Here is a 17,156-nt window from a genome sequence, read left to right as displayed (position 1 = left end):
GATCTAAAGTGTTTTGAAGCCATTGGAGCCACCAGATTTAGCAAATAAAAACAAAGGATACCCAGGAAATTTTTAATTTAAGATAAACAATACATACATTTTTTAGAACAACTATATCCCATGTCCTGTTGTTTATCTAGCAATCCTAATTCCATGATTTATCTGCCTATCCAAGATGAAAGCAAAAATGTCAACAAACAGGAAATGCCTGTTCTTGAAGGAAGATTGTCAAAGTTGTTAATATCCTTGTGCAGATTTATGCCGGGAAACTTGGGCTCCACTGTGCAGTTTGACCTCCCCACTCTCATTAGACAGAGTGGCTGTCCGTCCTATCCACGCTGATCGGACTTTTGAAAAGATAGGCTCATGGTACAGGTAGGCTTCCGGGTCCCTTTCCTCCCTCCCAGCACTCAGCCCAGTGGCCACTAAAAGACAAGATTTCTGGGCACCACAGAAAGGCAGATTGAGCACTTTGAGCCTAAGAAGACAAAAGGAAGAATAATGAGGGGGGAAAAAGAAAGAATCTGAGGCTTACCATCAAATAATCACGAACAGATGAGTTCTTAAACGTAGCATAAACTCCAACTGGGAACAGAAATGCAACTGCCAACAGAGATTAAGGCCTGGGCAGGAGAAGGGGAGGCCCAGGAAGGCCAAACTTGTAACCACAGAGACACACGAAGGCCTGGACAAGACCCTGTAGGCCATGGTTCCATTTTCTCTATTTATTGATTTTATTCTCTGCTTGGTAGGATATGTGATCAGAGTTATTCCCACCTAAAACTCATGGAATGGGCTTATACACAGAAACAAGAGAATTGGTTCCCCCCCCCCAAAAAAAAGAGGAAAGAGGTATTAAAAGAACAGCAACACCCAAAAAAAATTTTCCCTAAAATAAAAAGGACAGACCAAACTGTCAGGTTTCTCTGCTTCTAGCTGGAGTTACAGCAACTCCATGTATCAGTGGTAGCTGTTTCATAGTGGTCAGAAACTTTGATGGACTGCTTGGCGACTTAAAAAAAATTAATCAAGATGGGAAAATGGCTGATTTATTCTTTCAAAAAGTCAGTGTTTTTGATTCCTTTGAATATTTTCAAAATATTTACAATTCTTTTGAATATTTAGACTATGGGGAGGAGAGTAACAGGAATGGGTTCTTGAGAACTACTGTTATACTGAGAATCTACCATGAGCCTGAGACTGTGCCACTCTTTCATGAACTTCTCAATGAACCCCCACTTACTCTGCAAGGTGGGTACCATCCCTTCTTACAGGAAAAGAAAATTATATCTGAGGCTCAGATAGGTTAGGTGGCTTAGTCAGGGGTGGGTAGGAACTAGCCAATGGACAATCTGAGAGATTCCAGCCTGTGTCATCTGACTTCAAGTTCAACACTTTCTTTTAAAAATGTCCTCACCGTTTTTGTTTTCTTTTAAGGCAAAGAAGCCAACCTGCTAATGCAAAATCTTAACAAGTTGCAAACACCTGAAGAAAAGCTTGATTTTTTATTCAAGAAGTATGCTGAATTGGTAAGATCTTTGATTCTCTCTTTTTGTCAGAAAGTTTCAGGCTCTGGTTAGAGCTGAAAAAGGAGGCTCTTAGTTTTTTGGGAACATCATTATAGATCATGACTGGTTAGCTCAGACAAGCCAAAGCTAGAATTCATAAAAGCAGAATTTTTTAAAGGAAAAAGAAACAGAAAAACTGAATAACAGCAGAAGGGGGAAAGAGGATAGTGTTGGTGTCTACTCCACCTTCGAGCATGGGTATAATTTGGCAGATAGAAGAGAGAATTATACATAGTTGAAAACTCTGGATATTTTTAAATTCCTTTTGTCTTTGCAATAGAACAGATATACACTCAACATAAACTTTCACTCCATTGCGTGCCCAGGTTTTGGAGGGGTCCCCTCAGGAAGGCAAAGGGCTGAGTTCATCTCTCTCCCTCAGTTTGTGATTCATTCTAATTGGGTCTTGATGACTTTTAGTTAGTTATTCATTCAGTTATTCTTTTTAATCTACACCTCTTCCTCTCCCTGACATGGCAAAGTGTTTGAAGTGGATTGTATTGTGCCCGGTTCTGGGTCTTCCCATTCAGTCTTCCCTTTCAATAAGTCAGGGCTGCCAGGAGGAAGGGGAGCCACTCCCAGGCATCAGAGAACGCACGATGTGCACTGTTTCCTCATCAGTGGGCAAGCTGGAAGAAAGGGGGCATTCCGTGAAGCCAGCATGTCTGGTTTCAATGAACCCTCACAAACACTTGCTACAGGAGTGACATCAGAAGTCTGTGTACTACCCTGGGCTGTGTGAAGCCCACACTGAGAGGTGGCATCCTCTCAAGTGAAGCGAGGCAATGTGCTTCTCTCTGATTTCTGCTTATTTTCTTTAAAAAATTAATTTACTTCTTTTAGAGAAGCAGTGACAGAATGAAAGTTATGTCCACACAGAGCTGACCAATTCCTGCAGGCAGGAGGTTGGCCTGCATCCATGGGTAAATTTACCTGGAAGCCAAAGGAAAGGAAGTAGAGTCAGGCCTCTCACTGCCATGGCCCCTCAGAAGCCCTGGATATACTTCTCTTTTCTCAATTTTGTTGCTTTTTATTATTTTTTTTATTTTTAAAAGAGGGCCTCCAAAACTGAATAAGCTTCAGGCCCACAAACTCCTCAGGTCCCCAGTTACATTTTATCCCTGTCGATGGAGTAGAATTTAATGAGTGACTGGTTTTCCTTCCCTTTCACTCTAACTACAGTCTTATAATCTGTTTGGTTTTTTTCTTTTGTTTATCTCGATGCATCCTGCTATACTAAACCGTCTATTCAGTAGACCCACAGAAATTAGGAAACCCCGTGACCACCCGATCTCCTCACTCTGGCAACAATACTTTTAAATTATTTTTTATTATATTAACCACATCACGATGATATAAGAAAAATACTGAATACGCAGTGCAAGGAAAAATTTCTCTAATCCCATAATCTAAAATACAAACTTTATCTTGTCCATCTTCCTTTCAAGTTCTGCTATATATGCAGTGATACCATTTATTATAATTACCATCACGAGGTACATATGCAGCTGACCCTAGAGCAACACAGGGTTTAGGGCCCCGACCCCCTTCACAGTTAAAAATCTGAAAACAACTTACTTGCCAAAAGACAACTGCTACCAGCCTACTGTGGACCAGAAGCCTTACCAATAACCAACAGTCAGTAAACACACATTTTGATATGTTATATATATGTCTATGTGTGTGTATGTATTACTATATTCTTACACTAATATAAGCTGAAAAATGTAATTAAAAACTCATAAGGGTAAGAAAATACATTTACAGAATTATACATATGTATTGAAAAAAAATCCATGTATAAGTGGAACCACCCAATTCAAATCCATGTTGTTCAAGGGTCAGCTGTAATTTAGACTCTTGTATTTTGGCTCATAGAGCAGATATTTTCCCACACAGTTTATAAGTCATCATAATATTTTGTAAAAGGGTTGTCATTTTCTATTAAATGGATGTATCTGCTGGTTCTCCTCTAATTTGGGGACTTTTTTTTAAGATCCCTTCCACTGCTTGCTGCAGTGAACATCATCAGGCATGTGATTTGCTCCTGCTCACTCTTTTTTATGGTATTAGGGGAAAGTTCCAGGATTGGGATCATTAGACCAAACATTATGAATGCCTATTTTATGGCCATACTGCTTTCCAAAAGAATGGTAGAAATTTATAAAGCAAGTATCAGTGTATCGTATATTGCAACTCATTGAACTTTGGCTATTAACCATCTATGAACAATTTCAATGCCATAAAATAAGTTAGGTGTCAAAAATAGTATTTTTCAAAAGTATATGGCTCCTTTTCTCATCTGTCCAACCTGCTCTTTTGAATACTTTCCATATCATTTCCCCTTTGCCCCTTCAATGTACCTATTCATACTAAAGCCATTCATGTTTAGTGTCTAACACCATGCGCCGTGGTTGGCTGGACTGGGCATCACTCTAGACTCACTCAGGAAGCCATTCATGGGACTGCAGCCCCACAGCAATACATGGAAAAAGAATCACTTCTCCACTCTGCTCACCTGGTCTCAGGGAGCTCCCTGCACCTATTTACCCACCTACTCAAGCAGTCATCCCACAGAAGTCCTTTTTCCAAGGATCCTACTGAGTTCAAGCCGTACTTACTAAACTTTGACATGTGTATCATGCCTAGTAATAAACTTTAAAGCCCCAATGATCATTCTATTTTTTTAAAAGAAAATTCACCAAAAAAAAAACCCATTTCATGTCCTTTTCAGACAGAAAATGTTATGAGAAATTTCAGTCTTTTACTTGGAGACAAAAACTTATTTCCCTGCTCACTGATTTGAATATTAATATAGAAACTGTCTGGAATATGTGTTAGCACAGAATAAATCATCAAATTCAAAGCTGTGAATCAGACTGCCTCTCCAGCTTACTTGTCCTTACATATTCAGAGTTTTGCAGTATTACCTACTATAGTATTCATTAATAAATAAGGATACATTCATTAATAAATAAGAATACCTCATAACTAAATTAAGAAATGAGCTAGGAGATATATTTTTTTGCAAATGTCCTCAATTTTAATGTAGTTACGACAACATCACTAATACTATTCTAATTTAGTTCTTGGGACTAATGTTGCTTCTTTAACTTCTTAGTACAAAAGAGAGAGCAAGAGAACTTGTAGATAAAAACCCTATATGCCTTTTACAATGGTACAGAACTGTGTCTAAGTGCATTATTAAATCACAAAGCCAGCATCTGTCTGAAGTTGACTCGAATGCAATATGTTTGTTTTCATTCATTAAGAAACCCCATATGCATTCACAGAAGTCTGAAGTAATTATACAAAATTAGCCATGCTCTAAAATAAGAAATTATCAGAGAGTTGGGGGTTTTTATTTAGAGCACAGCAAGACAGACCTAGCTAAATTTCAGATGTGTGTGATCTTGTGTAAACTGCAACATTAAATGGTTGATGAGCAAGATTATCGCTCTTCCAACTGATGAGATACATGTACCATCTCCTCCTCCTGATGCTCAGATACATCAGATGGGGCACCATTCCTCCAAAGGGGGTGGTTTTTCCTACCATGAGACAACAGGCAGAATCTATCTGGAGATATTTTGGATGTCACAATTGGGAGATGGGGAGGTGCTACCAGAGTCTACTGGGTAGGGGTCAGGACTGTTGCTAAACAGCCTCCAGTGCACAGAACAGCCCCACAACAAAAAATCATGTGTCCCAAAAGTCAATAGTGCTAAGGCTGAGAACCCCTGACATATGGTTTAATCTTCAAAAAGCAATGTCTAAACCGTAAAGGCAATAACCATAACAACATATACATTTCAAGAAAAGACAATAGGTCTATCAAGTCTAAACATAACAATGAGATGTTCCAGCCCTATCCAGGAAACATGTACAAAATGGAAGGCCCTTGTGTATCCTAGGAACAGAAGGTGAGCATGAAAAGCATATAAGAAAATATCCCTGGCTTTCCAGTTGAACATCAAGAAGGCTATCAACTTTAATCAATATTTATAGTAATGTGGACCTAGTCTTTCCTGATGCCAATTCTCACTAATAATTAAAAATTACCCACAAATATGAAGGTAGGGTATCAGGTATGAATATCCCCAGCTGGATGTGGCAAGGGTTGACCACAGACATTTCAGCGCAGCAGGAGTAAAGTAATTTGTGAGCTGAAGAAAGCGTGGCAGTCCTGTTCATAGAAGGAACACATGCCTCTTCGGGACGGGGTCATGGAGACACACATCAGGACTCATGTCCTGTGTGTCCATTTGCCTCAGACTCTGTGAGGCACCAGGAATAACTATGGCCTGAAACATAGGGGGGCTTCCCGGGGCTTTCCTCTTCATTAGCCAACAAGGTCATTGTTATGACAAGTACGTACCTGGCTTACCCACCAGTCAGGCAATAGGACTGAGCCCAGCAGAGGAGATGACTCTGAACAAAGGGCTGTCACTTCCATGTACCACACTGTCAGATTGTGATCCATACCCCTTGTGTGCTGGTCTCTGGTGGCTGCTGAAGGTTGATCCCCAAGCTGCCCCGACCCACCTAAAATTTCATTAAAATGTTGCCAAATTTTGCAAATATGAAATGCCTGGTTAACCTCTCATTTCAGGTGAACAAACAACAAATTAAGTAAAAGTATGTCTCATACAATACTTTGAGTATACCTTTACTGAAAAATTAATCTTTATTTATTTGAAACTCAAATTTAACTGGTTCTACGTTCTCTCTGGAAATCCTACCCCAGAACTCTAGCACCCTGACATGGGAAGTCCGGGGGTACCCTGGTTCCACGTTCCATGCTGTCCCTGACACGACTTCAGTTATGAAGTCAGTTCTCGCACTCTTCAGTTCCGCTGCTGGAAGAGGGTGAGAAGTCCCACCTGTGCCCAGCAGAAACAACCCTCAGGACTTACTCAGCACAAGCATGAAGGGTGTGCCAGTAGGCAGAGAGCAGGGCATGTTACAGACACTAGACATGTGCCCTTACGTTGTGCAATGGCTGTTTTGGAAACTTTGGTGACGAATAGTCAATGCTTAGGTAGTTGAGGGGCGCTCTCTCTTCCCCCCCTCTCACAACCCACTGACTTATCTTCTATTTACCAGGAGGCTGCTTTTCTCTTTCCAACTTTCAAAAATAGTTGTGATAAGCTTATTTTGAGAAAGAATATTGAAAACTAAAGGTAAACCAAGCAGACACACTGTTGACCACTGCCTTGGCACAAGGCATTAATAATACGGCTTCTGGAAGTTTACAAGGCATGAGTCGTGCCTTTCTAATGCTGATTGGCACTATTAGAGAGACTGAAGGAGCTAAAGCTACATTCTAGACCATGAAAAGGAAGATAAAAGTAAGAAGAGAGCAATAACAATGACGATGGTAAAGAAAAACCTGTAAACGTTGCGCTGTGAAAACTGTGTCTGCCAGTACTACAAAGGTAGCACTGAGGAGGTTCATTGGATTCCAGAGGGACACTGACAAGAGCAAAGAACACGCTCCCAAACCAGAGTAATCCTTAAGCATTTCCCCATTTGTTCCTTTTTTATCGACTCAGAAGAGATTTCTGCCATTTTCTTTCCCATTTGTGTGTTCCTGTCTAGCTGGATGAACATCGCACTGAGCAAAAGACCTTAAAGCTCCTACAAAAGAAGCAGGGTCAGATCCAAAAAGAAAAGGACCAGTTACAAAGTGAACACAGCAGGGCTGTCCTTGCTCGAAGCAAACTGGAGAGTCTGTGTCGGGAGCTACAGAGACACAACAAGACACTGAAGGTATGTGTCCCCGTGGCCCGCACAACACATCTTCTTGCACACAGCACAGACACAGGCCTCTGGCACTTGTGGGAAGGGCATGAGTTTCGGAATCAGAGAGCCTTGGGTTCAAATATTAGCCCTGCCACTTGCTTATTTGTGACCTTCGATAAATTATTTTACCTCCCCAAGCCTGCTTCCTCACCCATAAAATGGGGCTTATGCTAATTTCATTGTGTAGTTGGAAAAAACTTAAATGAAGGCACATACATACAAGGCCTATGTTGTATCTGACACAGAATGGGCCCTTAGTGAAATGTGAGCCATTCCCCTTACCTTCTGCTTATGTGGAACTTGTTTAGTTTTGTTTTTTAAGGTAGGCCTTCATTCTACTCTTTGAAATACACATTTGTAAAAAGGCAGCATTTTTTATATGATAATGAAATAAATTGACACAAAGCTAGCTGACACCGGAAAGCAAAATGGAGAGCCAAAATGTCAATAGTCATTTGAAAACAGCAGCTGCTTGAGAAAACACTGAAGTTCTTCAGACTTAATTATTCAATCTAAGAATAATAGACTGACCACTTCATCCAGCCTGCATGGGTTTCATTAATTACAGTGTGAGCCTCCAGTTGTGTGGTTAATTTGATTACACACAGACGCCAGCTCCATTCAATGAAGCAAGATGCAGGGCTCTCTCAGATAATACTGCTTGCATGCACAATCCCCTTTCCAGCTGAAGATCCTGAAGCTTTTGACAAATAAGAATTAATTAGACACCAGTATTCCTGGGAGAGAGTTGTTATTAGATGTGTTTAAGAGGAAATAGTTAAAAAAACAGAGAGATTAAGATCATTGCTGAGTTTGTACAATTAGGAAAAAGTAGAAGAGGATAATATCTCCTTGTGTTCAAAAATTGCCTTTTAATATCTGGGAAGTGGGAGTCCAGTGTGATGAACTTGAACTCTAACTCTCAAATTATGAGTTGTAGGAGATGGGCCTCTGGCATCTCTTCGATCATCGCTCTCAGCACTATCAAAACCCAGTTTAGATGGGGGCCCGGGAAGGGAAGCATCATTCCCAACTCAAGATGTGTTTGAATAATAACACTATGCATTGACATAAATCTCCTGGCTCTCACAGCTCCATAATAAGGAGATAAATTAAATCTGATGTAGTGGGAAGACTTATCCACAAAGAGATGGAAAGAGTGGAATAATGTGCCGTGTTCTGTTTGGGTGGCAATCAAAGACTCAATGACGGGAATGGCGGGGGCTGTGGGTGTACACACACCCACAGGAATGGCTTCCGGTTGCGGGCAATGAAATCTAGTGCGGCTGTTATGCCAGGATTTGTGCTAGGTGCACTCCGTGTGTTATTTTATTTAACCTTCACAGCAGCCTTATGAAGGTTAACATCTCCATTTTATTGAAGAAACTGAGACTCAGCAATCCAAATTAGTTGTCCAAGGTCATGCATATTTTAAGTGACAACATCAGGGTTAAAATTTAAAAAATATTTCTTAACTGCTGATTTTTGGTCTGGTCCATGGATTTTTTAGAAGTCTTCATTTTTATAGCCCATGATGTATATACCATATGCACTTGGAAAAAATCTCAGTTCAGCTGTTTGGTATATGTTGCATAAGTAATGTAACAATTAGCTCTAGATGATTTATATGCTTACTGAAGTTTTGTCTAGCTATTCCATCAGTTTTTGAGAAATGGATGTTTAAAATCTCCTAATATAACTGTGGAATTATCTACTTCTTTTAATTATGTCCATTTCTGCTTTATGTATTCTGAAGTACTAATATAATGTATATACATAGTTATGATCATGCCTCCTTGATAACTTGACTGTTTTATCCCAATAAGATGGCCTTCAGGAATAATCTTTATCCTAATGTTTATACTATGTGATATCAATATAGCCACTCAAGTTTTCTTATTCTTATTGTTTGCATGGTATATCTCTTTCCATCCACTTACTCTCAACCTGGATCTTTATATTTAAAGTACATCTATTATAGATAGTATACAGTTGGACCTTTTTTTTTCTTAAATTCTTATAATACCTGCCATTTAATTAGCATATTAATCCATTCACATGTAATGTACTTATTGGAATGGTTGGATATACATGTACCATTTCATTATTTATTCACTATTTGTCACCTCTGTTTTCTATCCTACTTTTTTGCCAGCTTTCCTTAGGATTATTTGACTATTTTAAATTTCTTTGTAATTTATCTCTTGGATTTTTAATTATACTTCTTTGCATTTTTAGTTGTTTCTCTACAATTACAATACATATTCTTAACTCTTCAGTCTACTTAGAGTTAATACTCTACTATTTCATAAAACATGTAGAAATAGTGCAACTAAATAGGTCCACTTACTACCCCCAACTTTAAGCTGTAATTGTTATAAGTATTACATTTACATATACTTATAAAGCTTATGAGGCAATTTTATAATTTTACTTTGAGCATATATACATGCATATCTATATATATGTATATATAATACATATCTATACATACATGTATTTCTTTAAAAACTAAAGCCAAACTGTCTTTTTTATTGACCCAGATAATTATCTCTCTGGTGCTTTTTATTCCTTCTGAAGCTTTACATTTCTGCCTAGCATCATTTCCTTTAGCCTAAAAATTTTCCTTTAGGTTTTTTGTTTTTTGTATTTTTTCCATTATCATTTATCCCATTAGTATTTCTTATAGTACAGATCTGCTGGTAATTAGTTCTCTTGTTTTCTATCCTTAAAATGTCTTTATTTTTGCTTTTATTTTTTGAAAGCTCTACTCATTAGATATAGAATTCTGGCCTAACAAGGTTGTTTTCCTTTTCTTTATCTCAGCCTTTTATAGATTCTGTATTCTGGCCTCCATAATTTAATAATGGAAGTCAACAATAATTGGAATTGTTATTCCCCTGTATGTAATATGTCATTTATCTCTGGATACTTTTAAGGTTTTTCTATTGATCTTTGGTTTTTAGGACATTGAATGCCTTATGCCCAGGTATAGTTTTCTTCATATTTATTCTACTTAAAATTTTCTGAGCTTCTTGAGTCTTTCATTTATCTCATTGACCAAATTTGAGGGAGTTTCAGCCATTATTTCTTCAAATTGTTCTTGCCCCATTGTCTCTCCTTTCCTTCTCAGTTTCTAATTCCATGTGTGTTGGACCTTTTGATGGTGCCCCACGGGTCCTCAGATCTCTCTTCATGTTGTTTAGCAATCCTTTTTTCTCTTTCATTTTTCAGATTAGGTCATTTATATTGATCTACCTTCACATTCATGCTTTCCTCTCTAATGTCTATTCTGCTCTAAGTCTACCCAGTGATATTTAAATTCCATACTTTATAGATTTTGACTTTAGACTTTCCATTTGCTTCTTTCTTATAATTTTTCTCTCCTGAGATTTTCTATTTTTTTTCACTCATTGAGATAATATTTTCCTTTATATCAATCAAGAGCATAGTTATAATACCTGTTTTAAAATTCAAGTCTGAAGATTCCACATCTGGGATGTATGGAACAGGCCTCCTCTGATAATGTTTTCTTTTTAGAATGGGTCACATTTACTGGTTCTTCTATGTCATTGCAGATTACATCCCAGATGTTGTAGCTGTTATGTTGGGGAGAATATGGTTTCTAGTACACTCCTTGAAAACTGTTGGATATTTTTTTAAGCAGGCAATTAACTCGGTTGGAGTCAAACTACAAATTCTCTCTCTTGGGTGGCAACCCAAATCTCTGTTTATTTCTTTTTCCCTTAATAGGCTGCTTTGAGTCCACCATGTGCACTTATGATTTAGGGCTCATCAAAGATTTGGGTGGAGATTATTCAAAGACTTTATGGTCCTCTCACTCTGACTCTCTCCTCCCGGGATTCCCCCCACCTTCCAGTGGCTGTGGTGGCCCAGAACTCTGTAGTCTTAACATTCAGACCACAAAGATAGCAGGTTTTCTATCAGAGTTTTACCTATTCCACGCAGCTGCCAACTGCAGTTTTCCCTCAAGCTAAAAGCTATAAAAATGAAAAATTTATACTGTATACTTCCCTTTTTACAGCTGTAAACTTCCCTCCAGAATTTGCCTGATTTTGTTTGCTCTACAGCGCCATTAAGTAATTGTTTCTTACACTTTATTCAGAGTTTGTAGTTGTTTCTTACTTTTTTTCCAGAGTTTATGGTTGCTATCTGCAGAAGAGTCAGTATGGTATAAACTTCCCGGGCCATACTAGTGAAACAGCCTCAGTATAGCTGTATGGACAATCCAAGGGCAGGCAGCTTGGGAAGATATAGAAGGAAAAGCACAGCAGGCTCTTTCCACAACCACAAAATTTAGCTTTTACTCTTCCTTATTAAAATGGATTCTTCAGTGAATCAAAAAAAATTCCCCCAAATCTCACAATTTAAAATAATTTAGGAAAAGACCAGTTGAAGTCTGAGATATGGACTCATTTAAACAAAATACTGCATATATTCAAAGCAATAAATCTGAGCCTCAGATTATACTGAAAAACAACTGCCCTGTAAGGAATGGGTAAGTGGCTCAGGCAACATGATTGTAGTAAAGGAATAGTATGATTTATACTCACAGGATTTCACAGAATCTTAATATGGATAATAGGAATCATCTAGTTAAAAGTACTCATATGTCTATATATAAATTAACAATTCATTGATTCATTTTTAAAAAATTAATGAACACCTATGGATCATGTGCCAGGCACAGCACCAGTTTTAAGATAGACAATGATGCTTACAAAGATTATTTTCATTAGGTATTCAGACTTCGTTCTTCTATCTTCTTTCCATCAATTTTCACTTTGAATAATGTACTTAATAAGGAAATTGTATTTCAGACACCATTCAAATGATTGCATTTTTTTTACCAGTTGACTCAAATTTTATAAGATTGTGATAGATTCGTTTTTCTCTCATTGAAAAACAATTCAGCCACTCTAGAAGGCAGTATGGAGAGACCTCAAAAAATTAAAAATGGAACTGGCATTTGACCCAGCAGTCCCACTTCTGGAAATATATTCAAAGAAACCTGAAACACTAATTTGAAAGAACATGAGCACCCCTACATTCATTGCAGTGTTATTTACAATCACCATGATATGGAAGTAGCACAAGTATCCAGCACTAGATGAGTAGATAAAACAACTATGGGACATTTGCACAATGGAATACTACTTGGCCATAAAAAAGAAGAAAATTTTACCCTTTGCAACAGCATGGATGAACTTGGAGAACATGATACTAAATGAAATAAGCCAGTCAGAGAAAGACAAATACCATCTGACTTCATTTATATGTGTATAACTGAACAAACTAATAACTAATAAACTAATGAACAAACTCAACTAACATGCAAAATAGAGACAGACTCATAGACAGAGAGCAGGCTGACAGCTCTGGGAGGCATGATTAGCAGGCGGAGGAGTTGAGCAAAAAGGATAAAGGACTCATGGACATGGACAACAGTGTGGTGATTGGGGGGGTGGGGAATAATGGTAATGGGAAAATACAATTAAAAAAAAACTTAAAAAAAGAAAAACAATTTGATGTAAAATACAAAATGCCCTTTTGTGGGCCAGCAATGGATGCTATGATGGTTTGACATGTGTTCAATGCCCTCATAGCATTTCTTTCTGTATCAAGTAGCCAGTAAAAAAACTCAAGAGTTACTGAATAGCACATGATGCTTCTTCCATTGACTTAGTCATGGACGGAATTGTTATAAATGACAGTGTCATTCAGATCATGGTCTGTAATGCTATGACTAGGAACTTGTTGGCTTCTAAGTTAATCAGGAGTCATGACAAAACAATCACTACCATATGTGTATTTAATTGTTCTTAACAAATGTCCATGAGCATTTTTAGTGAAATATGTATAATACATATTAGCATACAAAGTTCAGGGAAATAAGATCTCAGATAGTGAATTTCTCCAGATTAGGAAGTACAACTATCTTCTAAGATATCCCTAAGATCCTGTCACTCAGGAAGTGTGTTACCATGAATAAATTATAATTCTGACATCAGGAGTCATATTAGAGTTAGAAACTATATTAATACTGTAGAGGAAAGAGAACACCTAATAATAAATTAAAATATTTTCAGCATCAGCTTTATTTTGATCACATTATTCTACTCTTATAATAAAGATTTACACAATTACTTCTGTTTAAATCATTTCTTTTTCTTAAATCTTGCTACATAATTTGATAGCAGTAGGGAACTAAATGCAGTATAATTTTACTTGCCAACAATGAAGGAAGCTTTCATAATAACAATTAATCAGAACAGAAAGGAATCCTGAAATGTCTGTATCACTTGTCAGCAGTGTCTCTATCTTTAGTATGATGGAACAAGATTAAACCCTTTTATTCTAAAAGAATGAGAGGAATAATCACAAAGCAAACAATTCTCAATATAGATATGGGAGAAATGTGGGTGCATTGTTACTAGTTAGCAATGAAGGGAAAGTTTTGATTTAGGAGAAAAGAGAACAGAAATCACATAAAAGCTAATTTCCACTTCTTAAATGTTAACAAAGTGGAAGAGGGGAAATTAGATGTTTCATTTTAGAGTTAAAGAAGATTTGAGATTTAATATTGCTTTCAAATTCAAAATTTACATTGAATGTTTCAATTATTCTATGTGACACATGGGACGATTATTCTTCAGAAATAAAATATCCAGCATGTTTTCTAAGGTTTCCTCTTACATTTTTGATTGCTGTAATTGATCTCGAGCTATGTCGGTTTCCTTTTCAAGGTTTTTGATGAATGTTTTTTCTTACCAAGGAAAAGTTTATATCATAACCACTTATATTTCCAAAACTTGGGTAATACAATTATATGTTTCACATCCCATAATTTTTATAGAGGAATATAAGAGCTCTCCTTCTTTCTGTACCAACCAAAGGAACTCATGATCTGTCTCATCCATCAGTAAAACCGAGTGGCCTTTTTTCCCAGGCCACAGCCAAAGGATCAAAACCAGGTGACTGCATGTTTGTCAGAAATCACTGCAGTTGATTCACTCCACAGGAGACCCGTCATCCTTCAAACAAGCCTATTTATCACCAGCTATCAAAGTCCAGACTCACTGCACCTGCTCTGAGTGACTGTGTATTCACAACTGAAACCTTTGCTCACACATCGGTTTGGGGGCTGAGCACCATAGCTCCAGAGAACTGAGAAAAACCACCCTGCTTCCCACTGCACACCAATCTCCTTTCAAGGACCTATCCCTGAATTCTGTATACCCAGGGTGCATGTAGACCTGTATAACAAAAGAGGTTACTTTTTATTCGCAGGAGGAAACTCTTCAGCGAGCACGGGAGGAAGAGGAGAAAAGAAAAGAGATCACGAATCACTTCCAGAGTACCCTGACAGATATCCAGGCCCAGATTGAGCAGCAGAGTGAGCGAAACATGAAGCTGTGTCAGGAGAACACAGAGCTTGCAGAGAAACTGAAAAGTATCATTGATCAGTACGAGCTCAGAGAGGAGGTAAGAACCACATCAAAGAACTTAGAAGTACTGGGTACAGATCCTGATCCGGGTTGTGAAGGTGAGGAACAACCCACCTTCAGTGGTTAATAGGAAAGTTATGGCCAGCCTTCTCAATTGATTAATATTTAGGACTGGATTTCTTCTACTAGCCAAAAAAAAACCAGATGGTATTGCAAAATACCTGGCGGAAAGTCATATGGAATGTCTTCAAAACTGGAATCACTGCAAAGTAAAGGCAATAAATAGAAAGTGGTAGGCTGTGAGTACAGTTATCCTCGGTCTTTCTTAAATGCTCTCTACAGAGCCAAGAAATATCGTACACACCCTCTTAAAAATCAGTATGTCATTAAGGATCTGTATTCTATACACCCCCGTGAGCCAATACTAGTACTGATAATGTAATAATTATAATTATCATGGTATTATTCAGAGTTTAGTTTGGGCCATGTGCTGAAAACTATACCTATGCCATTTCATTGTCTCAGCAACCTTATGCACTAGATGACATATTGTCCATATTTTATAGATGGAAAGTTGAGACTATGAGGTTAAATCACCCATGGTCTAAAACTCAAAAGAGTTTTCCTTTCAGTCACAATAAGGGGACTATCAGGATTCTTTCATTATTCCAAAATTATATTTTAATATTTGATATGTTTTTAAGACTCCAGAAGTCCCTTCAAGATTCTGATAGATCATATTTCTTTCCTCATCGCACCCAAATTTTAAATCTGTTCTAAAATGTAAAATAACTTAGTCAAAATGGTTCTGTCAGCAACATGCTAAGAAAACTGAGCCAGTGCACATGGTGCTACCACTTAGGCACGTCAAGAAACTCTTCATAATAAGCCAAAATGCCATGTGAGCATTTTATCCCGTTATAGTTAGGAACATTTGACCAGGAAGATCAACCTGCTCCAGAGCGAAGGTTCAGACCAAAGTGAAAGGGAAGGGGCTGAAAAGCCATACTCTTCAGAGAGATCTGGATGGGAATAGCCTGGTAGACCGGCTGCATGTTCCTGGGGCTGGTGCTGAGTAAGGCCCAAGGGTAGAATTCCACATGTCTTCTTGCTGATGGGACCTCCTAATGCCCGAGAAACTCTCCACACTGGGATAGGGTTGGAAGCTTCTCTTCCCCAAGCTGGCAGAGAGGTCAAGGTGTGGAGTCACACGGCACCACAGTTGCATATCAATCAACTCATCTGTGACCCTGGCCTTGTCTTGCCCACTAGTGCTGTACTCAGGGGGTTCCTGCCTTAGTCCCTGATTTGGGTCTACATGCTGGTACCCCAGAACTTCTTATGCCCTTGAAGCAAGAATGTGGAGGATGTGGTGGAGAATTCACCATGATACATTGTGTTAATGTTGTGCTTACAGGTGGTTTTATATCCATAGAAAGAGCCAAAGCACAGAGTGACAGTGCTGTCATGATATACCTCACTGTGCTGTCTGTGCTGGATACGGTCCTTGTGCTGGGCAGCACAAGGACTAGATCATGTCCAGTAGTCACTAAATTTAGAAAAACAATGCAGGGGCCTCTGGAGAAATAATTGCTGAATTCTGGCAAAATTCAGGGGACTTCACCAATTTATGACTTTTCTTCAAAGCTATAAGTGGTGCCAATGCATTTATTCCTCCCCCCCTCCATTTTTTAAAATCTTAAAACCTGGAGAATATGTGTTACATGAATATTACTTTTTTATTTTACATTTTTCAGCACCAATGGCTAATCATGCTTGATGTGTGCACTTTTTTTTCTTAGCATCTGGACAAAATTTTCAAACACAGAGAACTGCAGCAGAAGCTGGTGGATGCGAAACTCGAGCAGGCTCAAGAAATGATGAAGGAGGCAGAGGAGCGACACAAACGGGAAAAGGAATATGTACTTATCGCCTGAGTCAGTGTGCTTGTCTGGTCTGCCTTGGGCTCAGGGAGCCCTTGAGGAAGGTGTTTTCGAGAATGGTCATGAGCCCTGAGCTGATGGAAAAAGAGCCTGAGCTCCCTGGAGACTAAATTGGTCAGCCCAGTAGGAAGCACCCTACCTAAACTATTTTTCATATAAAATAGTCCAGTGTCCGTTCAACAGATCTTTTCCCAGTGCCAGTCATATGCTAAGTTCCATCTGGGGGATGGGGTATAGTGGTAAGGAAGACAGAGAAAGTCATGACCCATCATGGAAATTAGAATCTAACTGGAAAGAGACAAGCGATTAACAAGCAAACAAGGCAAGGTAATTTCAGATAATAGTAAGTGCTATGAGGGAAATAAGCAAAA

At 38.4% G+C, this 17,156-nt stretch overlaps 1 protein-coding gene across 1 annotated transcript in view; it reads left to right on the top strand.

The window, feature by feature from the left end:
- Positions 1-17,156, top strand: part of TXLNB (taxilin beta) — a 44,831-nt gene that overhangs the window by 11,399 nt on the left and 16,276 nt on the right. The window contains exons 3-6 of the mRNA XM_037144963.2: positions 1,438-1,529; positions 7,170-7,340; positions 14,685-14,879; positions 16,645-16,764. Coding sequence (XP_037000858.2) covers positions 1,438-1,529; positions 7,170-7,340; positions 14,685-14,879; positions 16,645-16,764 — 578 coding nt within the window. The remainder of the gene's footprint in view (positions 1-1,437; positions 1,530-7,169; positions 7,341-14,684; positions 14,880-16,644; positions 16,765-17,156) is intronic.

This window comes from Artibeus jamaicensis, unplaced genomic scaffold (genome assembly GCF_021234435.1).
Source record: "Artibeus jamaicensis isolate MK-2021 breed Jamaican fruit bat unplaced genomic scaffold, CSHL_Jam_final contig_3176, whole genome shotgun sequence".
NCBI classification, from domain to species: Eukaryota; Metazoa; Chordata; class Mammalia; order Chiroptera; family Phyllostomidae; genus Artibeus; species Artibeus jamaicensis.
This window is presented reverse-complemented; position numbering and strand designations above follow the sequence as displayed.